The sequence below is a fragment of the Myiozetetes cayanensis genome, unplaced genomic scaffold (genome assembly GCF_022539395.1).
Source record: "Myiozetetes cayanensis isolate MyiCay16 unplaced genomic scaffold, myiCay2020 scf9, whole genome shotgun sequence".
Taxonomy (NCBI): domain Eukaryota; kingdom Metazoa; phylum Chordata; class Aves; order Passeriformes; family Tyrannidae; genus Myiozetetes; species Myiozetetes cayanensis.
Window position 1 is genome coordinate 2,926,563 of NW_026088185.1, and position 25,928 is coordinate 2,952,490.

The 25,928-nt window shown below is 39.9% G+C and overlaps 1 protein-coding gene across 1 annotated transcript in view; it reads left to right on the forward strand.

Moving 5' to 3' along the window:
• The window catches only part of CALCRL (calcitonin receptor like receptor), a 60,544-nt gene extending 35,534 nt beyond the window's left edge, over positions 1-25,010 (forward strand). Inside the window, exons 6-13 of the mRNA XM_050339810.1 lie at positions 2,644-2,735; positions 7,509-7,635; positions 9,276-9,429; positions 10,493-10,553; positions 10,682-10,748; positions 15,762-15,980; positions 16,324-16,365; positions 21,196-25,010. Coding sequence (XP_050195767.1) covers positions 2,644-2,735; positions 7,509-7,635; positions 9,276-9,429; positions 10,493-10,553; positions 10,682-10,748; positions 15,762-15,980; positions 16,324-16,365; positions 21,196-21,417 — 984 coding nt within the window. The 3' untranslated portion in view covers positions 21,418-25,010. The remainder of the gene's footprint in view (positions 1-2,643; positions 2,736-7,508; positions 7,636-9,275; positions 9,430-10,492; positions 10,554-10,681; positions 10,749-15,761; positions 15,981-16,323; positions 16,366-21,195) is intronic.
• The last annotated feature ends 918 nt before the right edge of the window (positions 25,011-25,928 follow it).

Consider the following 25,928-nt stretch of genomic DNA (forward strand, 5'->3'; position numbering starts at 1 on the left):
TCATCTGCTGGTAAGTGAAGTGTGTGCCTTGCAAGAACAGACCTTTATGTTTTGCTCTGGAATTCCTAAGTAGGGTCCAAGTTGAGCAGAGCTGCAGGAGGTTTGCCCATCTTTGGAAGACGTGCTGACAGCGTGGCTTTATCCAGTGAACTGTGAGACAGATTTTCAGCGGGTGCTCAGCCAGAGTTTTTCTTGGGATTAATTAAGACATCTTCGAGGCAGCTTTCAGCAGAGCTCAGATGTTTGGGGTTTAGGTTGTTTTTTTTCCCCAGTGTGAAAAGCAGACCTAATCTGTCCATTTTTCCACAACTGGAGGCAGGTTGTAACCGGGTAGATTCACCCCAGGATCTTTGGGGGCCAAAGGGAACTAAATTATGAGAGCTGTTAGATAGGGTCTCTCTGCTCCTTTTCCTTTGTGGCCCGACTCCCAAATGCCTTTTTTCTGAGATATCAAGCCACTCACATGAATAGAAAACCTATACTTTGAGTTTATTTACCTGATATTTTGCAGGCACCCAAAATTATCTCAAGCTCAGGCAGCAAAATGCCTTGAGTTGTTTCCTATGTATCAAAGGTAGACTCTACCCACACACATACCCATGTGGGAATATTTTTATATACTTCAGCTTATCTTCAAGATGCCCATCCATTGAAAAGTGTAGAAAAAGAAAAAAATAATCCCAAGTGATCTCTTTTTTAACTACTTTGTGATATGTGAGGACACCATGGGCAAAATTGCATATTTTGCCTCCCCCTAACTGTATTTCCACTAAAATTCGTTATGTTTATGAAACAGTCAGTCATGGAAAGAAGCTGTAAATTGAAACTCTAAATGCCCAAGAACTAGGAATGTAAAATGCAGGTCAAGGTAGGCTGTAAATTAATTTGGACCTCACGGAAAGCGGCTGAACAGCAGCAGATTGCGTCAAGAAACCTGACATGTAATAGAGATTTTAACTTCCTACACCACTGTTGTTGAATACCTCAGGATATTTACCCAAAAAACATATTCAGCAAAAGGCGGTAACAGATGACAATAAGACACTTTTTTTATTGCTTTTCCTCAAATCCTAAGACCTGGAGTTCACTAATGGCAGTTGAATTCTATTAGCAGAATTTCTATATTCGTTGATTCTTGCTAATACTTGGCCGGGAACTGAGGATATTATTCAGACAGAAGCAGATCTATGAAACTCCTTCTTTATGAATAACGAGGTAGTTTCCCTCGGGCTGTTTTGCCTGCATATTCCAGCTCTGCCACACATCAGAAGCTGTTGTTAAAGTGGAATAATAGCTCTGAACAAAAGCCTTAGTGCTTGCTACATTTCACTGTGTTGTTATATGAGGTATCATTGTCCCTTCGCTCTGCTCGGGAGGCGGGTTAGGTATTGCACAATAAATCTGACTGCTGTGCATTGTTCAGCTCTCACTGGTATTGATACAGCCCAAATTTTAGCATGTCAGGGTACCCATTGTTTTTACTCTCTTCCAAATTTTCGTGGAAGTTTCACTTACGCCTATTGCATTGTTGGTTTGTTCTTTTTTTAAAGAAGTTATCTCATTTTTAGAAGTGATGGTAATTTGAAGATTTGTAGCATTTGTCGTCTTACAACCTGCTTAAAGCTTTACCTGGAATCTTTTTGTGTTATTTCGAAAGTCAGTGTATATAACAAGCTGTTAGTCTGTCTTAAGTTGGAATAATAAGTTCAGGGGACACAAGGAGTTTGCAGTATGTGAGCATTTGTATGCATGTTCTAATTCTCCCTATAGAATCCAGGTAGTTGTGCTTTATTGTGAGAGTATAAAGCTTAACCTAAAAATCTTCATTTCCTGCTGTGCCAAACGATAATCTTACATTTAATGCAACAACAGAGGTTTTGTGAGACAGATCCCATAACTGAAAGTAGAGGTTTGTTACTTTTTATGGTAATTATTAATTAAATTATTCTTTAATTGAATATATTTGTTAACTAAAATAATTAATGATAACATGAACATATTGCAAACATTAATTTACCAGTTCCTTTTTAACCTTTTTTTTTATCTAGCCAGATTTTCATATAATTTGGCTGTAGGCTTATTTAACAAATCTGTTCAGTCTTCACTGCTTTTGAGTTGTTAATTTTTTTCAAGCCCTCCCTTAAATGCTGAATGAGAACAGAATTTCCAGTATCATAATCATGGCTTTCTTTAAAGAAAGTACCTTTAAATGATAAGAGAAAACCTCCTGGGAGGAAAAGAATAAATTCCTATGGGGAGCAAGTTTTACTTAGGAGCTGTCTTACCAGAAGAACCAAACCTCAGACAGGAAATGCACCCAGTGCAGTAGCTTAAATATCCAGATTTATATAAACACTCATAAAACCCCATAGCAGGATATGTTAGAAACCTGGTGTTTAAACTGGTAAGGGGTACATTCCAGAGATGATTTCCATCAATCTGTTGTGTTTCCTACAGAGAGAGAGTTCATCAAGGTGTTGTTTTGCAGGATTCAGGACTTGTCTTATCATTACCTGAAATGTTTCTCTTTCTCTTAATGCTGTTAACAGTCATTTGATGTGCAGATGAGATGTATAAATGTGTGCTTTGTGCAGAATGGTTCTGCAGGAATCTCAGGTGCCTGGCTTTGTTCTTGTCTTGCAGACGGCTCTGAACTTGTATTACTTGGCCATCATCGGACACGGCCTCTCAATCGCATCACTTCTCATTTCTCTGGGCATTTTCTTTTATTTTAAGTAAGTATATTTAAGATCCTCTGTCAAATAGCAGTGCTTTCAGTACTTTGAGCCACCAGCCACCCAAATGAAATTAGACTGAGCGAGAAGGTGAAGAAAGCCACGATGTTGATTTGGCATTGAACGTCATGGCTGTCATAAATGTGTAGGTTTATTTTCTCAGGAACCCAAAATTAAAAACCTGGGAATCAAAAGCTGTGGAATATATTGAAAATAGGAAATGGGGAGATGTTTGTTCTGGTTGGAGTCTGTGATGTTCGGGTTATTTCAGCAATAAAATTACAGTGTGGATTTTAGGAATTGGATTTGCTGGTCCTCGGGGTCCCTTCCAACTCAGGATATTCTGTGATTCTCTGTTATGCCAAGCATCTGCCAAACTAAAGAGCAAGTGGAAACCAAAATCCCGATGACATGTGATACATACAGTAACATTCCAAAGTGGGTACTCACAAATATGACAAACTGTAAAGAAAGTAAGGCTAAAAGCTACAGTAGAAATGGGAATAATAAAAACAATCCCTTTCTTTTATTCACTGCATTATGTGCACGACAGGCATGTCATCCACTGACTAACAGTTATTATGTTACCTCCTTGCAGGAAACTTTGAGCAGTGTATCACCACTGTCACAACAGCTCATAATATAATGTCTTTTAAAATTAGTGTTATTACGTCATGTTTTGTGAACTCGCTTTTCTTCCCTGTGAAAGACTCCTTTTCTTTGTTTTTTGGTGGTTTTTTTGTGTTTTTTTTTTCTTTTTTTCTTTAAGAGCCTTTCAAGAGGCTTAGCAGAAAGGTGAAACCAGGAGGGTTGCCACATGAGCAGAGCTGAGAGAGATAAGTTGTTCCCTCTGCCAGCTGCTGCAGTGCACAGTGTGGGCTTCCCTTGTTAACTGGCTCCAGTTTCATCGTTTCTCCTTTATTTCTCACTGGAAAATGAACATCTGCTCTTCAGCCTTGCCTATTTCTTGCCTCTATGCCCTGCTCTCTCACTCCACCTTTAATTTCTTCCTAACATTTAAATAGGAGTAGCACATACAGTGGCCACTGACTCTGCCTTTTCTCATGCTGTGGACTCTGATTAGGTGGGGGCAGATGATACCTGACTTTAAAAATATCAGTTTTAGACACATCTGGTGGAAAAGAGTGTTTGCACTTTAGCTATGCATTATTTCTCCAGGTTTCCACAACACTGCCACAAAGCCCCAACAAATCAGAATGTTTCAGCTGCACAGAATCACAGAATATTCTGGGTTTGGAAGGGATCCCCAAGGATTGTCGAGTCCAGCTCTCAAGTGAATCATGGAGGAATCAAACCCACAACTTTGGTGTAATTAGCACCATGCTTTAATCAACTGAGCTAACCTCAGGGTCTTTGTAGCTTCTCTTTATGAAATCCAGTATTCAAGATGACCTTTCAGCTTTTTTCTGATCTCCTTTCACGAGGAAAACCTGAATATTTGGCTTTTAATAAGTTTATTTGCATGTGATGTGACCTCTTAGGACAATGCTTACCATTTCCAAGTTTGCTTTCCTTCCAGGACCTCAACATCTGAAATGGCTCTGAGTCCTTATAGGAAGTTTGATTTTGCATAAAAAAGGCCTGTACTGTTGCAACAAATGTCACACAGAGTTTAGCAGATTAAATATCTAACATGACAGGAAAAATGCCTGGACAGATTTCTCTGAGGAAAACAAAAAAATTTGAAATAGGATATAATTTTATAATCCCAGAGACAGTCAAGCATGATTATTCTGGATTATAATTTGAAAACCAAGGCAATTTCACCTTGGCTTTTGGCATTTAATGCAAAAGCAGGTGATCTTCTCTGCTAACGTACCCTGTCATGTCTGTCTGACCATCCAGGGATTCTTTTTCTCCCTCTGGCAGAAGGATCCTCTTTCCTCAGAGAGCCACACGGAATTAATCCAGACCCACAAACCACATCTTCTTCGCTGTGGTTATGTTGGGATATAAAAGGAAATTACAAAATTTAAAGGAAGCTAAAGAAAGTCCTCTGCAAGCTGTTCTCTTGGGATGTATGGTTCCTCTAAAGTATTTTTAGTACCAGAAGGGTATTTAAGGACCTAGATTAATACCAGGATGTATTATGTATCAGCTAAAGCTTGTGTAATTATTCATAGCTTTAACAGGTGGACTTTTTTTTTTTTCTTTTTGCTATTGTGGAGGGTGCCTTTGAATTTGTCATTTCCAAAAAATTTATTCTGTTAGTTGACCAACAGTTTCCAGACAACTTTTGCTGGATTGATGATCACTAGAATATCTCGAGGCTTGACTAGAAATTTGGCACTTTCCTCCATGGGAAAAAATGGCTTTTTTTTTTTCCAAATAACAACTTTCTGTGTTTTGAGTTAGTGATCTTCTCTAGGATTGAAATTTTTTTCTGTATTTTCTGTTTGCGTTTGAAATTTTGGCTTTTTCTTCAGAAAATTGTCTCACTGGAAACCCTTGTCCAGTTTGTGACTTGTGTTCTCCGAGTGCATTGGAGCTCTTGGTTTAATGGCAGGAAATGGGCCTTCAACTCGGAACTCTGAACTTCTGCTCTGAAAATTCACCAGTGAGACGTAAAAGTAACTTCTTGCAGTGTCTCTGCTTTCTCTTGCTCAGTGCACATGTGGATCTCACTGATCGAATTTTGCACTGTTGGAATACCTCAAAAACTTGGATCTCAAACCCCATTTAGGAGCTTTTGAAAATGTCACCCTTTTTCTTTTGGAGAAATGAATTTTTTTCCTGATGTCCAAGTCGGGCAGGACTCAAAATAGGAAGAGGAATAGGTAATTTAACAGGAGGTCTGGTTTTATTTTACTGCACATGGTTTAATCCTGGAGCTGGTCTTTCAAACATTCTTAGATCATAAATACAAGAATTAAGTGATTAAAGGGTATTACATCATTAAGAAAAACAGTCAGAAAAAGTAATATAGGAAGGATAACAGAAGAGGGAGGGTGGGGAGGCTTAGGGAAAAAAATCCTTTTATTACCAAAAGCAGTCTTGGTTTTTAAATGTCATCAGTCTTGCTTTCTTATTTCACGTCCGGTGATCCTTTCAATCCTTTTATGCATGGGTGGAGGTGGGTGTGGATGGGTGTGTTTGAATATTCAACAGGAACAGCTGCTGGATGACCCGAGAGATGGCCCCATTAGCTGTACGTGCTCTTCCTTGCCTGTGCCTTGAATCTTAACAATAAGCAGACAGAATTCCAGAGTTCTTCAGGACTTGTTTACACAAAGCCCTTCGCTGGAATCTCTCATTGTCTCCCTTTTCGTACATAAACCATATAGGAAAGAAATATATAAATATACATCTTAAAGGAACATAAAAAACCTGCTCATTACAATAGTCTATGTGTTTGGGGCATTAAAACAAAAGACCAAAATAAAATCTCCTCCAACCTTTATGACTATTCCGTATCGGCATTTTCCTGTTAAAACATAAAGGTCTTCTCCCTCCTACCCTCCCAAATGACAAATGAATCACCAGTGTCCCTGCTTTATCTTTTTCTTCCAGCCATGCTCTATGAAAAGGCTAGAAAACTTGATATTTTTCCCCCTCCTCGTGTGACAGTTCGGAATTGTCCCCCTGCTGAGCTTGTCAATGCATCCCTGATTTCTCTAGCAGCGAGCAGCAGTGGCACACGTAAGCGGTAGATTTGCCCCTCCAGTCAGTCATTTCAGGTTGTCAATCAGCTTCACCCCCTGTCTCTGGCGCTGTGGTGGAGTCAGGTAGGTGTGGTTACTGAGCACAGGCTCTTCAGGGCAGAGCCTTGGGAGTCCTTATCACTTCTGTGTGTGTGTGTGTCTGAGAGGTTCCTTTGAGCATTTGGCGCTGTGACATCACTCTGGGCTCCTGACTGCTGGTACTGACTCTGGTCGAGTCACTTTGGTCGTAGGTTCTGCGCCCCCTCTGAAACACGAAGGGATTGTTTTTACCCATCGTCTGCTTTCCTGACAAAAGGGACGTTACTTGCTTGTTTGGGGGATTTTGAGAATGGAAAGTTAAAGCTTTTTCTCTTCTTTTGGGTTTGCCTGTAAAGCTGAATTTCGCTGGGCAAAAAAACCCCTTGAATGAGAAGCAGTCATGCCTCTTGGAACAGCACTAAGTTAGACCTGCTTCCTCTCTAGTGACAGACAAAAGAAATTTACTGCAACTCTCCTCAATTTCTAGTATTGTTTAAAATTACTGAACCACTGTTTTGGGGAAAAAAAAAAAGCACCTTTCCAAAGATAATCTCTCTTTAATTTTACTGCAAGTTTAAAAGCAAACCTTGAAAACTAACACGGTCAAATGCAGTTATACAGGGATTTTATAATTGTATCCTATACAGTGTTTATAGCTTAGTTATGCACAAAAGTCAGGGTGAGATTTGTGTTATTTTACTTATTCAGGTATTTCTCTATCTATAGGATTAAGGAAATAAAAATAACAAGAATATGAGTAAAAGGGAATTATCCTCAAAAAAACCTAAACAGGTTTGGGTAAATGGAAACATAGGGTAAGAGATCTTCCTCATGCTCAGGTGTGATAGGTAATTGGGAAATTCTTCAGGTACTAACAAAACAAAAAAAGGTGTAAATCTTCTGAAAATTGTTATATTATCAGTATTAAAATTTTTTTTAGCTGGCCACTATAAAGCAGCTAAACATCATGGAACTAAATGTACTTGCTTTAGTCCTGTTGGTGTTCAAGGATACATCATTGTATTAAATTTGTCCTCCCGTGTGCTCATCTGTTCTTGTTCCTCTTTCCTAGGAGCTTGAGCTGCCAAAGGATTACCCTGCACAAAAATCTGTTTTTCTCCTTTGTTTGCAACTCTGTTGTCACAATAATCTCACTGACGGCGGTCGCCAACAACCAGGAGCTGGTCGCGACCAACCCAGTAAGTGAAAGTGTGTTTGGCGCCTCGTTTATCTGTGTGGGAATCACTTCAGCAGCACAAAGATGACACCAGAGCAGTTGCTGAAGCGCTGCGAGGTGCAAAACGCTCGGTAACGCCGTGTCCGTGTGAGGCTGGACAACAGATGTCTCGCAGAGATTTGGGCATTTCACGTCTGAGGTTGTGAAATAGTCATAACGCTCGAAGAAACTGAGAGTTCCCAGCTCCTCTTCCCCAGCTCCACAGAACTGCCTTTGCCCTGAAATAACTGCAGGACAGCAGCCTGTTCTAGGTGATGTCAGTGGAGGCTGACAGCTGAATTCACCAAGGGAGGGCAGTAAAACAAAAATGCTTTGCAAGGTATTTTGGATCTGTCTTCCTATGGCTTTACCTCCTTTCACAAAAAAAAAAAAAAAAAAAAAAAGTCAGTTGTTCTCATTTCAGCTGAAGATGGCCAAGTCAAAGTTGCCCCTTGTATTCCAGAAGTAAAAAGCAAAGTAAAAAATCCTTGCGTTTGGGTCTGATTTTTCTGACTTTCGTTTCCTGATAAGACTGGGGTAAGTGTGAATCAGTGGCCTCTCCCAAAAAGTCTAGGAGCTATAGCAACAGGAAGGCCTGAGAGTGAAATACAGAAACAAACAAATCCCTAGCTCTGGTTTTGTTTTTATTTAGAGCTGGAAGACAAATTTAAATTCTGTGAAAGCTAGGGCAAAACTCCAGGAGCTGAATCAAGTAAAAGGATGATATTCTCTTTCTCCTGAAGAAGCTGTCCTCAGTGTGCTGGAAAAAATACTTGAGATAGGCTGCTAATAATCATCATCAAGTGAGTTAGGTAGCAGAAAATGGTAAAACAATATTGATTTTTGTGGGTTTTGTTTTTGGTTTTTTGGTTTTTTTAATCCAAGTGCCAGAAATAGAACAATCAAACAGGCAGCAATTTCAGAAGGAGGAAAAAAAAAGAATCTACTGTGACCAAATCGTCAAGTTAACTGTTGCTGCTTTTTCACAACCTCATATTTTAGACTGCACAATGAATTGTATTGTAACATTTAAATTGTAGAATATATTTTGAGGCAAGCTAAATACAAATAAATGTCAGGTTCCTTCAGAACCTGCAATGCAAGTTCTCAAGGGGACCAAAGTGCAGTTTATGAGTGGGTTAAAATTGAGGGTCTTGTAAGCATCTTAAAACCATAAATTGTTCTCTGGAGTGGTTATATGTTGTGATTGGTAAGACTGAGAGGGGCTTACCCACATCAAATATGCTTTCTTGAGTGGTTGTCATCAGACAATTTAAGGATTTGGAACGGTCAAGTGTGGCAAGGTTTGCAATAAGGAAAAATATCATTATGGCTTTCTGCCGTGCTTGAGGATCTCAAGGTCCTCTTGTATGAGTAACTGGAAAACAGACTCAGTTAAAAGTTTTCTGTCATCATAAAATATGGAATTGTAATTTCGTAGAAGTTATATTTTAAAAAGTAAACAAATACATAATTTTAGTGAGAAACAGAACAAACATTAGCAGTTGACTCGAGTGGCATTCTTTCCACTTGGCAAATAAAGCTCCGAGATTTTCAAATTAAAAATTTGTATTATACTCCGCCTTTTTTTTTTTTTTTTTTTTTTTTTTTTCTCTCCTACAGATCAGCTGCAAGGTGTCACAGTTCATCTACCTGTACCTGATGGGTTGCAACTACTTTTGGATGCTGTGTGAAGGCATTTACCTGCACACTCTTATTGTGGTGGCTGTTTTTGCTGAGAAACAGCACTTGATGTGGTATTACCTCCTTGGCTGGGGTATGTGATTTCACCTTCTCTATTTTCAGGCCAGTGCAGTCTCTCCCTCCCTTGAACATCTGTTCCTCTGATGGCTCTGAATGGCCATGCCACACCCCTCCTCTTTGTCTGCGGTGTTTTAACAAGCTTAGAAATATCAGCATAGGAAGTTGTATGTACTTCTGTCTTTGCTTGAAAGAGAGATTATGCATTTCTGGAGTCAGGAAGTGGCTCCTCCTTTGTATAGAGAAAATAGTCTCCCATTATAAAGAAGACATTAAGAAGTAATTATTCATTGTTCTTCATCTCGAAGATGTTTATTCAGGAACGAATGTTTGTTTTCAGAGAAGTCTCACCATGTCTAGGGTGGAGGGTCAGAACTGAGCTAGGGATGGCCAAAGATTTATTTTTCCAGCAGTTCCATTTGACCTGTATTGTTCACTAAGCAAACACAGAGTAGCTGTAGCTGAAGATCTCAAGTGGCATCAGTATCAAACACTGCTGTCCTGCTGAGGTGTGGCTGAGAGGCTGTAGGTGCTCAGCAGTTTCTGAAGATTGGGTACCACCTCAGTGTCAAGGGCCCCAGACAACTAATGTTAAAATTTTTAATTCAGCCTGATTTGCTGAGTCTAATTTCAAATTTCCTTTTGGAATACCCAGCAAGACATTCATAGCTTGTCCTCATACCAGTAAGGTGTGAACAACATTGCTAAACCATGCTGCTAAAGCTATGCCCATATATACAACTACCATTTTAATATTATCTATTTGGCATTATTGCAGATTGCAGCCTGAAAAGCATCTGTGTTAATTAGGATCAGCTGTTGCATTCTAAAAAGTTATAACTTGATTTGCTTCTTCTTTCTGTGTGTTTTTCTGGCAAGGCAGTGGAAAGAAGGTTTCGTACACCCCTCAGAAAGAAATCTAAGAAAAGAAAATGTAAATTGCTCCCTGTTAGTTTATTTGCTCTGCAGGTATATAGCTTGGATTAGGTGAAAATACAGAAGATTCCTGCAAGATACCCAAGTTTACTTAGTTATAAGCCGTGTTTTCTTATGAAGAAAATATTGTTTTTCCTCCACAGGTTTCCCATTGATCCCTGCCTGCATACATGCTGTTGCTAGAACTTTATATTATAATGACAAGTAAGTAGCATTCCAACTTACTTTGCAAAACATTTGCATTTTCTTTAAAGAGAGGGGAAAAAAAAGGAAAGGAATACAGAGATAACAATGCCAAGCTTTTTTTTTATTTTCCTGCTTGTTTTCTCTAGCTGTTGGATCAGCTCTGATACTCATCTGCTGTACATCATCCACGGCCCTATTTGTGCTGCTCTGTTGGTAAGCATTTTTCAGATAATATTTTTGTTTTTCCTATTTGTTCTCTGGCTGCTCTTGATGGGCTCATGAAGTTGGTGAGAGCCTGAAGCTAACATTTAGAGGCCTCTTTCGTGGGTCAAACAGCTCCCAGACTGCAGCTCCCTGAGGTTCTGGAAGAGGGCTCTTGCATGTCAGGACTGACTGTGGGTGGGAATAGGGGATGGGAGGAAACTAGAACAGGTCCCTGGGAGAGAACCAGTGCAAATAGTTCTGCAGGTGCCTGTGACTGCCCCTGTTCTGACACTAATCTAGCAGTGTGTGCTTTGCCCACGGGGGCATTGCAGCTTCTGTGGCCTTTGTGAACCCTCAGAGTGCAGAGTTCTGTCCTACCCTCCAAGTTAATGCCAGCTCTATTAAATGTTTGCTACCAAAGACATTGCTGCATAAAAATCAACGTTGCACTCACTAGGACTGGATTTAACCTGTGAAATTCTGTCAGTAGGTTGTTGCCTCATAGAAATAGGTGCCTACTTACACAGCTGTCCATGTAATTAATGTCTGTGGATGGATAATGCAAGGAATGCTGCAGCACAGAGACATTCTGATAATCTCTTGTCCTGCCAGTCAGGTCTGCCATATATCTTCATGTAAGGACATTAACTAATCTGCTGTGCTCCAATCTGTAAACTTAAACCCAGTTCTCAATTCTTTCAATTTTTTTTTCTCTCTACCTCACACAAAAGATGAAACCCTGTTTTCACAGAAAGGCACAAGGGTTTTTGGGTTTTTTTGGTGGCTTGTCACTTGTATTGTTCAGGTGTCTCTTCACAGATATACCACTTAAGTAAAGCTCTTTAAAGCTGAACTATAATTAATATTAGTCAGAACTTACTTTAAATAACAATGTAAAAAAATGTGTAAAACCTGTACTGTTTTCCATGAAGTGACCTCATTTTAAGATGAAAGATCATTTTATCCTTCCAAGCCTCCACGAAATCACACTGCAAGTGGCCAGAATCCTACAGGCTTCAAATGCACTGGATCTGTCCCAAATGATCAAGTCTTCTTTCTGTTCAAGGCAACACCAGGAATGTTCTTTGATCTTACTGGAGGCATAATAATTGTCTCTGTGGAGCTGGTTTGGGCAGAGTCTTTGTCCATTCTCTTTGCAATTTACAGCTATGTGCACCTCTGATATTCCTATATTTTTAATGAGCTGACTGAAGGTGTTTCTCTTGTATTTTTTTCTTGCCTCAGTGCGACCATTAAATTTATTTGAAAATCACGTAGGAATAACAGAGACTAAACACAACTGCACATCTTGCCTGTGACGTGAAAGTACTTTAAAGGAGTTGCTTTCCTTTCTGGAAACACAAAAAATTCAGCAAAGACAAGGCAGGGATAAAGATGTTGTTAGATTAAATGCATGTGTTTAGGCTTTGTGAACAGAACCCTCATTTGCTTAAGCAGCTTGCTTGCCAGATACAATTTCCACACTTTACTAAGCATGACCTGCTTTAGGAGACATTTAAGCAATAATATTAAACTGCAAATTAGGTAACGAGGGAGAAGAAACTGTTTCTATTTTCAGGAGTAAGATCTCAAAGAACACGAAGGGGACTGTCAAGCAGGTGCCAGGGAGAATTGGCAGAAGCCAATGGGAGTTTAACTCTTGCACATCACTGAAAACCCTACAATTACATAAAGTTCACAACAACGCTGCTTTTATGGCCCCTGTCATTACATAACTGCGGTCAGATCCCTGCCAAAGAGACAGGAAATGGGAGCAGACATAGGTTGCAGTTTGATTGGAATTCTCTTCAGTTGACCATTAAATTACAACTCTTTGCCCAAGCAACCACAATTAAAGAAACAGCGTGGGAATGAAACAGTAGAGGGTGATGTTAGTTGTCATGCTAGGCAAATATTGACCAAAACTTCAGGGGGAGGGAAGGGATGAAAAGGAATGGGTTTGCATGTTAGTGAAAGCAGTACTGATGTCAGTGGAGACACTTGGTATGTGCCAAGGCACAAACAATTTCATTTACACTGATGCCACTGACAGAGTTTTTTTATTTACTTATGCCATTATTTATATAAATAATGCCACAGGGATGTTTATTTCTCCCTACAATAATGCTATGTATTGGTGTCTTAGTCTGACAGGCTTTTAGAGATGCAAGTTCTTTCAGTAAGTTCCGAGTGAACGTGTGCTAGAGGGAAGTTCAGGAGGTCCTAGCTGTGTTTTTAATGTCCTTACATTTAATGGACTCTGAGTTGGACTCAGTGCAAGGCTTAAGAGTTTAGAAGTTTTAATGCTCAGCACTCCTATACCTGGCCTTGGGAATGTCCCCAGACCAGCTGTAAGACACGTCCTCATGAGCACATACAGGTGCTGTGCCCAAGCAAGTCAGCCTCAAGCAGGCCAGGATCTGAAGCTGCATACCTGTACTGAAGCCAAGCAAGGGCCACCAGCCACTATTTGTGTGCCTTGAGCTGAGAATAGTTCTGTTTATATCACATTAAGGAGGAATTTAAACAGAATTTAAACCTCTATGCTAATAAGGAATGTCACGCTGCTTAGTCCAAACTCAGTGTGGAGAGAAGTAGAAGTACCCGGGAGATGGGGAGAGTTGAATTCAAGAACTGCAGACTTATAAACTCAGCTAAGTTCATCAGCCACCCTTCAGGCAGAACCTAAATGCTCCTAAATTTCCAGTACAGGCATTGACATTCCTTGTAGCTGGCATTGCCTTCTCTACCTTTGTTCCCATTTTTGTTCACGTGCCCGGTTCAGTTTTCAGGTCAGGGTGGAGCTGTCGCTGTGCTGCTCTGTGTTCATGCTGCAGCCAGCACTACAGGGCTCCTCTGGGCTTTTCCAAACCATCACAGTCAATTTGATGATAATATGCTAGCGAGTAGTTCCACTGGCCTACTTTTGCTTAAGTGTGAAAAATCTACTCGCTAACTTGCTAAAATCAGGAGCTGTTTTCATCACTTCAATTAGGAATTCAGTTCAGCCCAACCTCACTCTGTTTTGTGCCAGAAGGGATATGCATCAAAAATACTGCACACTTCTACTGACACCCCCAGTGCCAGTGAGTGACAGCCCTCAACTCTGTTCTCTGCTCTGCCTCATCCAGCTTTCTGTTTGCCCTCTTGGCCATTTGCAAACTCTGCATGTTTGGTTTTGTGCTTTTTGGTTTTGGTGGGCAAGTGAAACAAACAGAAAAATCCTGTGCACGCTGTAAAAGAAACAGCTTTGTTGGGTGGTGTTTCATGCCTGGCTGCTGCAACTTTCATCTTCAGTCGGCATTCAAAGACAGGGTTAGAGGAATTGCCTGTGCTACCAAAACTCAAGAGGGCTGAAAACTCAGTGTTTGATACATGTTGATGTTGAACAAGTAGATTTGAGAAGGATTAAATTTAGAAATGGAGGAAGGACTTGTTGTCTGTGTGTATCATAGGAAGTTGGATGGGGATGATGGGCTACATAAAATCTAAATAAATTCCTTGAGAAAGAGTCAGAAGACCTTGGTGGTGTAAACAAAGCTTAAAGGTAGCTGGAGGCTTCCAGGAGAAATTCATGCAGTAGTTTCCTATGTAAAACAATTTCCTGTTAAAATGATTTAAATAGCATGCAGGCAGAATATAAATAACATCCCATATCTGTCAAGGGCCATGTTGCTATAACAGTACACAGCTGTTTATTCTGAAAACCTGATCTGACATAAAGAATTCTGCTGGGGCTGTGGAGGCATCGTGCCACTCGTGGTCTGAAATGGCTTCCCTGCCTGCATTTGTCCTACAGCAACACAGAGGCCTCCTCCTAGACCAGGAATTCCGAGGTTTTTCAGAAGGGAGTTGTCCTGCTGTCTGCTACCTTCTTCCCCCGCCCTCCCCTTTGTCTCCAGTTGTTAACAAGGACAGACAATGATCTGGAAGCTGAGATAGGGCTGGGTTCTGTGTCTCTCCCTTCCTTAGAGGGTCCCTGAAGCAGCCCTGTCCTGCCTCGGTGCCCTTGGGCAAGGGGAAGGGCTGGCTGAGCTCTCCAGGTCTCTTCCAGCTGCAGCTTCTGTCAGGGGCTGCCAGCATTGCACAGGAGATGATGAAAGTTGAGTGTAAGCATCCCTCACTGCTTCTGCTGCTCTGGTTACTCACATCCTTTGGCTCTGTGTGTGTGCATACACACACAGGTAGGTGTTTTAGGGCACCACCTCATTTGCAAGTTCTGCTGAATGAATAAAAAACCCCAGCCACTGGCCACTGGGAGAATGTTAAATCCACTGTTTGCCTACAGGAGTATGGACTTTTTTGTAGCAGCATTTGGTCTTTTACTTCTTTTATTTTTTTCATTCTGATTTTTTTTCTTCTCTGTAAATTTGTCGAGTTCACGTTTGAAAAAATTAGAAAGTAGTTTTTTTGAAGAACCATATTTAAATGCAAGGAGGGAAGGTTGCATATTAGAAAGAAGTTCTTTACAGAGAGAGTGACCAGGCATTGGAATGGCCTGCCCAGGAAGGTGGTGGATTCACCGTCCCTGGAGGTTTTTAAGATGAGGGTGGATGTGGCACTGAGTGCCATGGTCTGGTAATCACAGTGGGGTTGGATCAAGGGTTGGACTTGATGATCTCGGAAGGTCTCTTCCAACCCAGTTAATTCTATGATTCTATGATTCTAAGAGCATCGTCCTCTTTCTGGAGCAACCTGAAAATAAATAATCATTCAAAAAAACCCTAATCCTTCACTGCTACTGTGAGACCAGAGAGAAAAGTGTGTGGATTGTTAGCACTGGCAGAGGGTGGGTATCTGGATGCACACTTGTTTAGTAAATGAGAAGAACGGATGTGGATACCAGTAGAGCCACCTCTCACTTACTTAAAAGGTGTTTTCAGAGATGTTTAACTGCTGTTTCTTGTGCAATCACAACCCCAGCCATGCAGTATGAGTTTTCTTGTCTGGTTTTCAGTCTCCCAGATCAGCATGTGGGATTATTTCTCAGGCTGCCCTCAGCGTCGTCTCCTTTCCCCACAGGTAAACCTCTTCTTCCTGCTAAATATCGTCCGCGTTCTCATTACCAAGCTCAAAGACACCCACAAGGCCGAATCCAACCTGTACATGAAAGCAGTGAGGGCTACCCTGATCCTTGTTCCGCTGCTTGGCATCGAATTTGTCCTGTTCCCATGGCGACCGGAGGGCCGGATCGCTGAGGAGGTGTACGACTACGTGATGCACATCCTCATGCACTACCAGGTAGGGAGCGTCACCCGGTTCCCACCCACCTGGGCTGGAGAGCACTTGGCATGTGGAGCAAATAAAAGGAGAAATGATGGTGTTATCTTAATTTTTAAAGACCTATAATGCAACATTCCTATAAATGACTTTGATTTTCTCACCACACTTCCTCGAGGAAACTCCTGGAGATACATCACCGTAGATGATAACTGGTCCCATCTTTTCAGGAATGAGCCACCCCACTTAGATGTGTCCTGTGTTGTCTTTGTTTTTCTGAATTTTATCACAAATTATCTATCTCACACCTGAAATATCCCATAGATATGTGTAATAAAACAGAACATTTATTTTTATTTTACAGGGTCTACTGGTGGCTACAATTTTCTGCTTCTTTAATGGTGAGGTAGGTAGCAACTTCTTCTAGTGTATTTGCAATCATTTTCCATTTTGCATAGTTCTCTTTTGTTTCAGCAACTGAGATGGTAATTTTTTTTTTATCATTTTATGTCTAAATTTTTCAAACCCAAAATAAAGGAAACAAAGCCTCAGGATGCCAAGAGCAGAGCTTGGGAAGGGCTGTGCCATCATTCATGGCACATCATTTAAGTGCATTAGGACTGACTCTTTGGTGCTGAGCAATATACATTTTTCTTGATTAGATGAGAAACTGAAGGCACTTGTCACTTTGATGTAAATTCTCAATAAGTATCAGAAAAGTAAAATGCAGTTCAATACTCAGAAGGCATATTTGCCTGTGCTAGAAGCTGGATAGGATGTTATCTTGGAGAATCATTGCTCTTTCTTTAGCAGGAATAGAGCACACTGGGTTGGGGTACGGTTGTATCCCGTGGCAGGGGCTTGGAAGAACATGATTTTTAAGGTCCCTTCCAACCCAAATTATTCTGTGACTCTGTTATGATGACTCCCTGGGAAAACGCTAGGCTGAGGTTTGGAAAACCCTTTTTTGGTTTTTTTTTGCACAGATGAAAAAAAAAAAAAAAATCAGACCTCAACAGGTTGGTGTGCCTGGGTCAGAAATTTGTGTTGGATAAGTGCACCCCTAAGAAAGCACCAATTCCAAGGACAAACTTCTTCATTCTTCCATTAGAGGACTGTGCCCAATTTCAGTAACAGATTGTGTTGATCCCATCGAAGCTTTGCTGTTATTTTGAACGGGTCAGGGTGCTGTACCCCTGGAGTGCACACAGCAGAACCTCCTGCCCCACGCTGCAGAAAGTACACTGGTACTTGTCCAGCAGTTTTGGCAGAGCAACAATTGCAATCCTGCACTTATTCCTGCACATCTGTTTGTTCATTTGTTCTGCATTTAGTGTGGTTAGAGTGTATGGCTGTAAGCAGATGTGTGGGAGTGACCAGATGTTTTCATGTGACTGAACCCTTACTTGCTTTTGTCAGATGCTGTAAAATTGTGTCAGTGTGGTTATATAATGGTATTGGACAGTAATATTTACCTACAGGTAATTATTTAGAGAATACCAAAATTCATTTCAGCAGATTGCCCTTCCTTCTCCTCCCGAGTCTTAAAGCTGATCAGATTTCAATGGGGTTTAAAGGTTTATCTTTGTTTCATTGTGTGTGTCCCCACCCAAATGTATCACTGATTTTGTATTTTTTCATTTGCCAAGGAGATAGAAAAGATGAGGACAGGCTTTCTTCAGTGGGTGTGGGGCAGTGGGTTTGATCTGATTTTACCATAAAGTAGATTCATGTTCAAGTCCCAAGTTCACACACTCTTTCCCTTCTAGATTGTACTAGTTCAGAATGCCTTCCTTCTAAAACAGGTATTTGGAAAAAAATCAGAGTTTGTTCTGCTCCAGTGCAAAAAACAGGAGGAGGAATGGGAAGCCTTGAAATCTCTGCAGTTTTTATTCCACAACCTTGTTCACTGCTCAGTTCTGTCTTTTAATCCTTGTGCCTCTTGCTAGGCTGTTTTTATTTTAAGTTATGATTAATTTTAAGATATGAAATTTTAAAATATGATCCTGGATGTGCTAACCTTTCATTGTTACAAACTCATGTTTTTGACATTATTCTCTTCTGCTATGTAAGATAAGCACACCTGAGTCGAACCCCTTATTCAGTATCCTAAATTCACCACAGGCTGATGTGTTTTTAGTAAAAAGTAGTAAAAACAAGCTAAAAAGATGAGCTCCTTCACAACACCTGCAAATGGTAACAGGTGAATCACTGCTTGAACTTCTGCTGGCAGGGTAATGCTAAAAGGAGGATTTAGGCATTTTTACATTTATTAATTTAGATGATTTTCAGACCCTAGAACTTGACTTTGTGAGTTAAACATATTTGTCTGTATTTGCTCTGTATAGAGTGGAAATTTGTGCCTTTGAAACCACTTTTAGGTTCAGTGATTCAAAGACCTTTTCAGTTCATCTTTTTCAAGAAGGGACTTGGTGCTTTATAAATGACTGCATCAGTAAGGAAACCCAGGGGGAGAACGACATTGTAGGTAGAGAAAAAAGCACAGAAAAGATGTTGGAGTCAACATTTGAAGTGACAGTGGGGCAAAGATTTTTCTAGTTGGGTTTTTAGCAATTAAAATTGCAAAAAGCACCAATTCCTTTCTGTCTGTATCTTAGCATTTCCCAACTGTTACTGTACATTTTAGTGTCTCCTCCACCAAATATCAGGATCCAAATCATATCCGAGCAGACACCTCTGGCCAAAAAGTAAATTAATGTGATCTGCTGGCAGAGAAGTTCAGTGAAAATAAACGAAGAAATGTAAGAAAAATAGCTGGTATGTCCTGCTGACTGTGTCCAAGGAGCTTCTCCAGCTTCCTGAGCAGTCCAGCCAGGGGTGGCCTGTCCGATCTGGTTCTGACAGGCACTGCAGATGTTTGTCATACAGGCTGTGGTCAGAGGAGAGGCTTGTCTCTGATAAATCAGTAGAAAGGCTCCTAGTGAGCTATTAATTATTACAGTGCTAATAATGACCTATGTGATCCTTGTTAGGTTTGTGGGGTTTGTGTTTGGGTTTTTTTTCTTTAATTTCACAGGAGTGTAGAAACGTTACCATGAAGATCATGGCCTTGGCTTTATGGGTTTGTAAAATGTTTAATGATAGATGAGATAGATGAGCTTGTGTTGTGAGGGGTTTTTTTTGTTGGTTGGTTGTTTTTTGGTTTGGTTTGGTCTTTTTTGGATTTTTTTTTTTTTTTCTTTTTTCCTCCTGTTTGGTTACTGAGCTGTTTGATTTGTGTGCTATTGACCATCAAGCCACTGGTACATTAAAGAGCTGACTGGAAGGCCCCTTCATGAAAACTCACCAAAAAGAGCCATTGCCAACTAATAAGGTGCAGAAGCAGGAGTATTCCAGCTGGAACTAGCATCTCTGTAAATGACTGAGAAATAGAATCATATTATTACATTACCTTTCTTCATTAAATGCATTGCTTAATATCCTTCTTTGTGACAAAGTCCCAAAGTGCTACCTGTCCTGAGCTGCATTTACAGCTTAATATGTAATTTTTCTCATGTGTGTCTGCAATGAAACTCCAATTTTATTGAGGTAATTGACTATGGGAAGGAGAAAAAACAGAACATGGCTTAGTGACAGACACAGATTCATTGATATATTTTCAAACTAAATTCAAAGTTTCCTTCTCGGAAAAGATGGAATTTTGAATATGCTTCTTCTTGGCTTTGGGATAGATTACAGAAGGGTCCATATTGCTGGGCAATGCATATATTAATTAATCAAAACTTCCTGTGCTGAAACACAAGCTCTGCCTTTAGACTGAAAAGGAATACAGAATTTTGATATGAAAAGCAGCAAGATCTGATACTCAGAAGTATTTAGATACTTGATTTTTCTCCAAAGTGTTTGGAGATTTGTGCTTAGGTGGATGAGAGTAGATTAGAAAGGCTTTTTTGGACAGTAAGAGAGCATCTCCTTTGCCCTAAAATGCTAATTTCTTATGTTAATCAGTTGATGCTTCTTTCCTTACCCTTTAATATTTGCTTTATAAAGGTTTTGGGAAATACGAAATTTTCCTTTAAAGAGTGGTTTCTGACACCAGACTGCAGGAAGTCTAAAATCTACACCCCTTTTCTTCTATTTATTCTTATTTTTTTTTCATAATTAAATCCAGAGTAAAATTAGACAAAAGAAGCCATTGTGTGAGGGGAAATTAGAAGCAGGCACAAAAGAAACCCTGAAGACATATGGAAAATCCTAAAAATATTTATCCACAACATAAACAGTGAAGTGGGGGAGTCACTGTTCACTGGTTAGTTCTTTTGAATGTAAAAAAAAAAAAGTGAATTGAAGGTGATGTTTTGAGTGGTACCTGTAATTTGGGGGTGGATACATGGAGGTATCAGTGCTCCCCAGTATTTTCTGAGTCAGAGCCTGGCCAGTCAATGCAGGAGTACTTTCTGTACAAAGTTTGGCTGAAGAGGAAATTAAATATTCACAATCTGTGGGGTTTTTAAACACCAAAAAAAAAAAAAAAATAATCTTGAAAAAGCAAAAAGCATCACCATTCTTGGCATTCCTCACTTGGCATCTTCACATGAAATTCCGTGTGAATTTTGTGAATGTGACACTTCATCCCACCAACATGCACAGGTGTTTAACCATATTGTAGGAGAGGAAGGTTATGACAAAGCATCACATCCTTTCCATGGAGACACGCAAAGCAGCTGGGCCTTCAGCTATTTTACCAGCTTTATTTTTAACTCTGATAGTAATGTGAAGTTCGGGAAATTGTCTTTCTAGTCACTGGCTTAAGGTACGGTCAGAAATTAGGAAGGACTTGCTTGTGTCAGAACCATAGCAAATGTAAATTACGGTTTGTTGAGAGCAAATTAATGTACAGCTGCTGAGGATGGGGCCTTTTGAACTGAGAGGTGAACACAAATTACCTTTTTCACCTCTGAATCTGATCTGTCCACACTGGACTGGAGCTGACAAGGGGATTAAGGGGAAAATTGCGTTGCTGCTGTTCCTTCTGTAACCCGTGCTTTTTCTGAGCAACTGGCGCACCGCAACCGTAAAAATGTCCTTATTTCACACCAAATTTACCGAAAAATAACTCTTACTTATATTGCACCTCAAGTGACAAGTGATGTGTAGGTATTATTGCTGTGCTGCCTAACCCGGTGAGGCACCTTTACCGTGCACCAGAGAACGAAGCCCAGTGAGTTCTCCCTCCGAGCCGTTTACACGACTTTCTCCTCGTCTCGCGGCGCAGGTCCAGGCTGTTCTGCGGAGGCACTGGAACCAGTACAAGATCCAGTTCGAGCACAGCTTCAGCCACTCGGACGCCATGCGCACGGCCTCCTACACCGTGTCCACCATCAGCGACGTGCCGGGCTACGGCTACAGCCACGACTGCGCCAGCGAGCACCTCAACGGCAAGGGCTACCACGACATGGAGAGCGTGGTTTTGAAGACTGAGAAGCTCTACGGCTGAGCAACCCCGGGGGCTCAGCTCCTGCTGCTGTGCCCGCCCCCTCCTCAGCTCCAAGCGGGATCGAGTGACTTCATGGCCAGAAGGATTTCCCCGGCTCGGGATTTGTTCTTCTCCCAAAGGACGCGTCTTTCGTACGTACATATACATATATATATATATATATGCATATATACATTTTTTTTGGGGGGTGTTTCTTGTGTATCTATATAGTATGGACATCTGTACATATATATATATATCTATATATGTATGTGCTTTTATATAAGGGTTACAAACTTTGCCTCTTCAGTTTCTACTGTGTAGACAAAGTTGGCAATTTTTTTTTTTTTTGTACAAAAGGGAATCAACGAAGGATTTCTTGTTTTCTTGGAAGTTTGTGTAAGACTGCGCTGTGTTGAAGCCACTTCATTTGCCTGTGGAATCTTAGAGTGTAAATACCAGACTCTGTTGTCTTAATTCAACCTGAAATAGGACAAAACAAAATGGTTAAAGTAGGTGCAATAATAACAATAGGTTATCCAGGTTATTTTTTTTGTGTCCAGCATTTATTTGGCTGTTCAAAAAGCCCAACAGGTAGTCTGAGGAAAGAGATATTGCTGGTTTGGTTAAAGATATTGACAGTTTGGTTTGGCCAGTTTGGGTATTTTTCCCACTATTTTACATCAAGCATAGAGACACCAGTTCAAGTCTGAGTCTCCATGTACTGCAAGGTAATATCTTGCAGCAAGCTTTGAGCAATTTTATTTAAGCTATTTTGGCACATTCAGAAACTCCTCGGTCTCCTGAAGTGTGTGGAACTTTCTTCCTGGCTTTAACACAGACAAGATTGATGAGGCCTCACTGCCAGAAAGAAAAGGAGTAACCTGAATGACTGTAAACCCTTCCAGACACTAATACGTAATTGCAGCTGATGGAACTTCACTCTGTGCTGAAGGAATTTACTCAACCTGGAGAAGATCATGTGCAGGATTTGCTGTAGCATTCTCCTCATTTTATTTTTAAGTATTTCCCTGGCCATATGCTTGATAACTTATCCCTTCATTCTTGGGCAAGGTTTTGATTAATTTTGTGGCTTTTTTTGTTGTTGTTGTCTGAGATAAGCATGAAAGACTGAACGCAGTGCACAGGACATACTACCTTTAAAGCCAGTTCAGACTAATCGAGCAAACTACTGTTATTAACTGTCATTATTTGGAAAAATCCAATATACAGTTTGTTTTATAAAGAGTCAAAACGTTATGGATTGAGACTTTTAATATTATTTTGGGACAGTACTTTATATGTTGTTTCTTTGGTTCTGCTGGTGTGTAAAGGTCTCACTGAAACCGAGGAGGTTGTCAGGAAATGTGGTCTTGAGGAAATGTGTCTTTACAGAAATCCATGTTTTCGTTAAATCTTTATGCGTTAAAGAAATTGTGCTTTTGTGAACTGAAATGACAAAAATACTCTCAAGAAAGAGGGCATGAAATGAGGCGAGTTCGGAAAAGTCCTACTGAAAATCACAAATGTAAGAAAAATTTGTATACCTTTAATTTGCAGATAAGTCTACTTGAAGTGGGAAAAAACAAAATTAAGTGGGAGAAAAAGTAGGTGCTGGAACAGACAGACTATTATGCTAATTAATGTCTATCTGGTGCGTGTAAACCAGTCCAAAATTTAAAGACAGTTCTTTCTGAGACCATTTCAGTTTTAAATACCTAATTTTGTATATGAACACCTTGACTTTAACATTTAAACCTTTCTGTCAGTAGCTTTCCTGTAAGCTTCACTAGCATCTAGGTAATTTGATGTCACAGTGTTTATTAGCTTGTGACTTCATAAGGCTTTGAATATTTTGTATTTAGAAGGAAAACATTAGGAGGATGTGGTAAGTTCACTCCACTTGCACCTTTCCAGTATGTTTTTACTGTTCTTACAACCTGGAGTTTGAATTTAGAAAAGTGTTTTATTAACGATTTAGTTTCACAATATTACAGAATCTCAGCTAGGACGCACAAATCCTTTCTCTTCTTCCGCGAGGCTGCCTGGTTGGCCGATGGGAATGATTGGAAAAATCTGTTGGACTCTGTACCGTAGAGCAGTGGGAAATCTGGCAAGCAGATGTCACAGTCTCTTAAACTGTAAGGATACAGTAAGGATGCCTGCTACAACGTGATTAGAGCCTGCTTGCTGATCTAGGTATTGTTACACAAAAGTGGTGCAAATGTTCTGAAAACATCAGAGGTGCAGAAAAATCCCTGCTCTGGTGTAGCAACTTTACACTTGTGGGACCAGACCATCAACTGGTACAAATCTGTCTGGAGCTCCATTTGCAGAACCAGCTGGTACCAGCTGAGAATCAAAGCCCAGGCAGGTATCTGTCCATTTTAAAGTGCTTTAAGTCCCTGATGACAATTATTTCATGGTACCTGGTGGGTTGCTGTAATTAAAACACACGGGATGGTTTAGAGTGTGACACGATATTAGACTTTAATTCAGCTTCTTTTAACAGCCAGGCAGTTAAAATTTAATAGCCTGTAGATTTTGATCATTTAATGCCAAGTAATACTAATTGCTGTTTGCTCTCTGTCCTCTATTATAGAAAATTCTAGTGGTAATTTTAGGGGAAAAAAATTGTTTTTCTACAGAAATCGTCCTACTTCTAGGTGGACATTCACAGCATGCTTCTAGGCACATGTCTGTCTTCACTCTGGAAAAGAAACATGCATCCAGCTGGATGTGCAAGAAAATGTTCGTGGCTGTGGAGAGCTATCTTCCCCTCTCCTCGTGAAGTTAGCTACTACCCTATTTTTCTAATTTCCATTGGGAAAATACCAGTTCCTTGTTTCGTCTTCCTACCTCACCTTTTTCGGTGTCTACATAACTAAGAGAAGCATCTGCTTCTTAGTATGTTCTTCTGCCACCATAAATTCAAATCAAATCCTCATGCTGATTTCTCACGGCTGATTTTCCACTTTGCAGAATGTTGCAAGTCTAGATCTGTACTCTCTGGGATGGAAGGAAACTGTTTTGGTGGGGCTGTGAGATTCCTTTGAACATGCAAATAGTTGCCTGTTGTTATTTTCTCTTTTTTTTTTTCTTTTTTTAATGTAGTGAGGATTTATTGTATCAATCTACAGGGGCTACAGAAATAGTTGTCTTATATTTGTTGTCTGTAACACCAGCATGTTAGGATTCTATGAGAGAAAATGTCTATTTTTTATGCTACTGTCTTCAATTAATAAAATGCTCCGTTGCAGGACCCCCTCAGTCGTTTGTTTAATGGTAGCATTTCTGCTGTGTAGTTTTTCGTGGTGATGATCTACTCGACTCTTTGGCTGTGGAAATGCTGCAACATGTACTCCTTTTCATGTGGAGAAACATTTGGGCTGGAAACCAGACACCATTCACACATATTGTACTATGTAAATAAGATTCATAGAAGTTATAGCATTGTATTTATTGCTTACACTAAGGATGAAATGGAAAAAATGTGAAGTTTTGGTTTTTTTTTTGTTTTGGTTGTGCTTTATTTTCACCTTGTTCATATGACTCCTCATGCATTTTAATTGCTGAAAGAAGTATTGTTTGAGATCAATAAAATGTTACTCCAATTATTCACATCTCTTGTGCTGTAGTGTAGAAATAACAAAGCTGATCTGAACTAGGCTTTCCCAGATGTCTTAACTGTGTGGTAATTAAATATTAACCCAGGGAGAAAGTAATTACATAGAGTTACTAACAATTATTCTGCTTTCTGTGTTTGTTTATTTAATACTTACATTTTTAATGCATAGTAAAGTGTTGCATTTTCTGGAGGAATTTGCATAGATAAAAGGACTGGACTTAAAATTATTTACTCAAAGGTTCATATTTCTATTTCTTGTCTTCTAACCCACTTTTTTAATAAAAAGTTATTAATACTTACGTTAAGCCAAATTTTCTGTGTCATTGTGAGCTAGCAGCAGAATAGAGTGTAAATTAAACACATCTATCTTCTTCATTCTATCAGTCTAGGTGAAGGTAGATAAGCCAATCTGAGGTCAAGAAAAGTAGGCAGTCTTATTCTTCTGTTTTCTACCAATGCCACTGCTTACTGATCCTGTGTACATCTCAAAACCTCTTACATTTAACAATTTTTTTGCACTGTTATTCAAGTCACTAGAGGGAAAAAGAAGTAAACCCAATCCCCCAAATCCAAATGCCACTGCTTGCAACATTTTGCACTCAATGCCCAGCAGTAGAAAAAGTAGAAAAGTAGCACAAATGATATCTACAGTAGCGCTTGCAATTGGAGTGTCTGTGCCAAAAAGCAATTAAACACAGTCTTTTGGTCCAGGAAGAAAAATGAAAGAAAAATGACATAAAGCATCCTAACCTCTCTAGATAAAAGTAAACAGTGATTCTTACACCTTCTAAAAAATGTTAAAAGAGGAAATGCTCTTACAGCACGAGTAGCCTCGCAGTGTTTAGGCATGGCAACAAATACACGAGAAAATAAAGAAAATAAACCTAGCAATACCTGTTCTCAC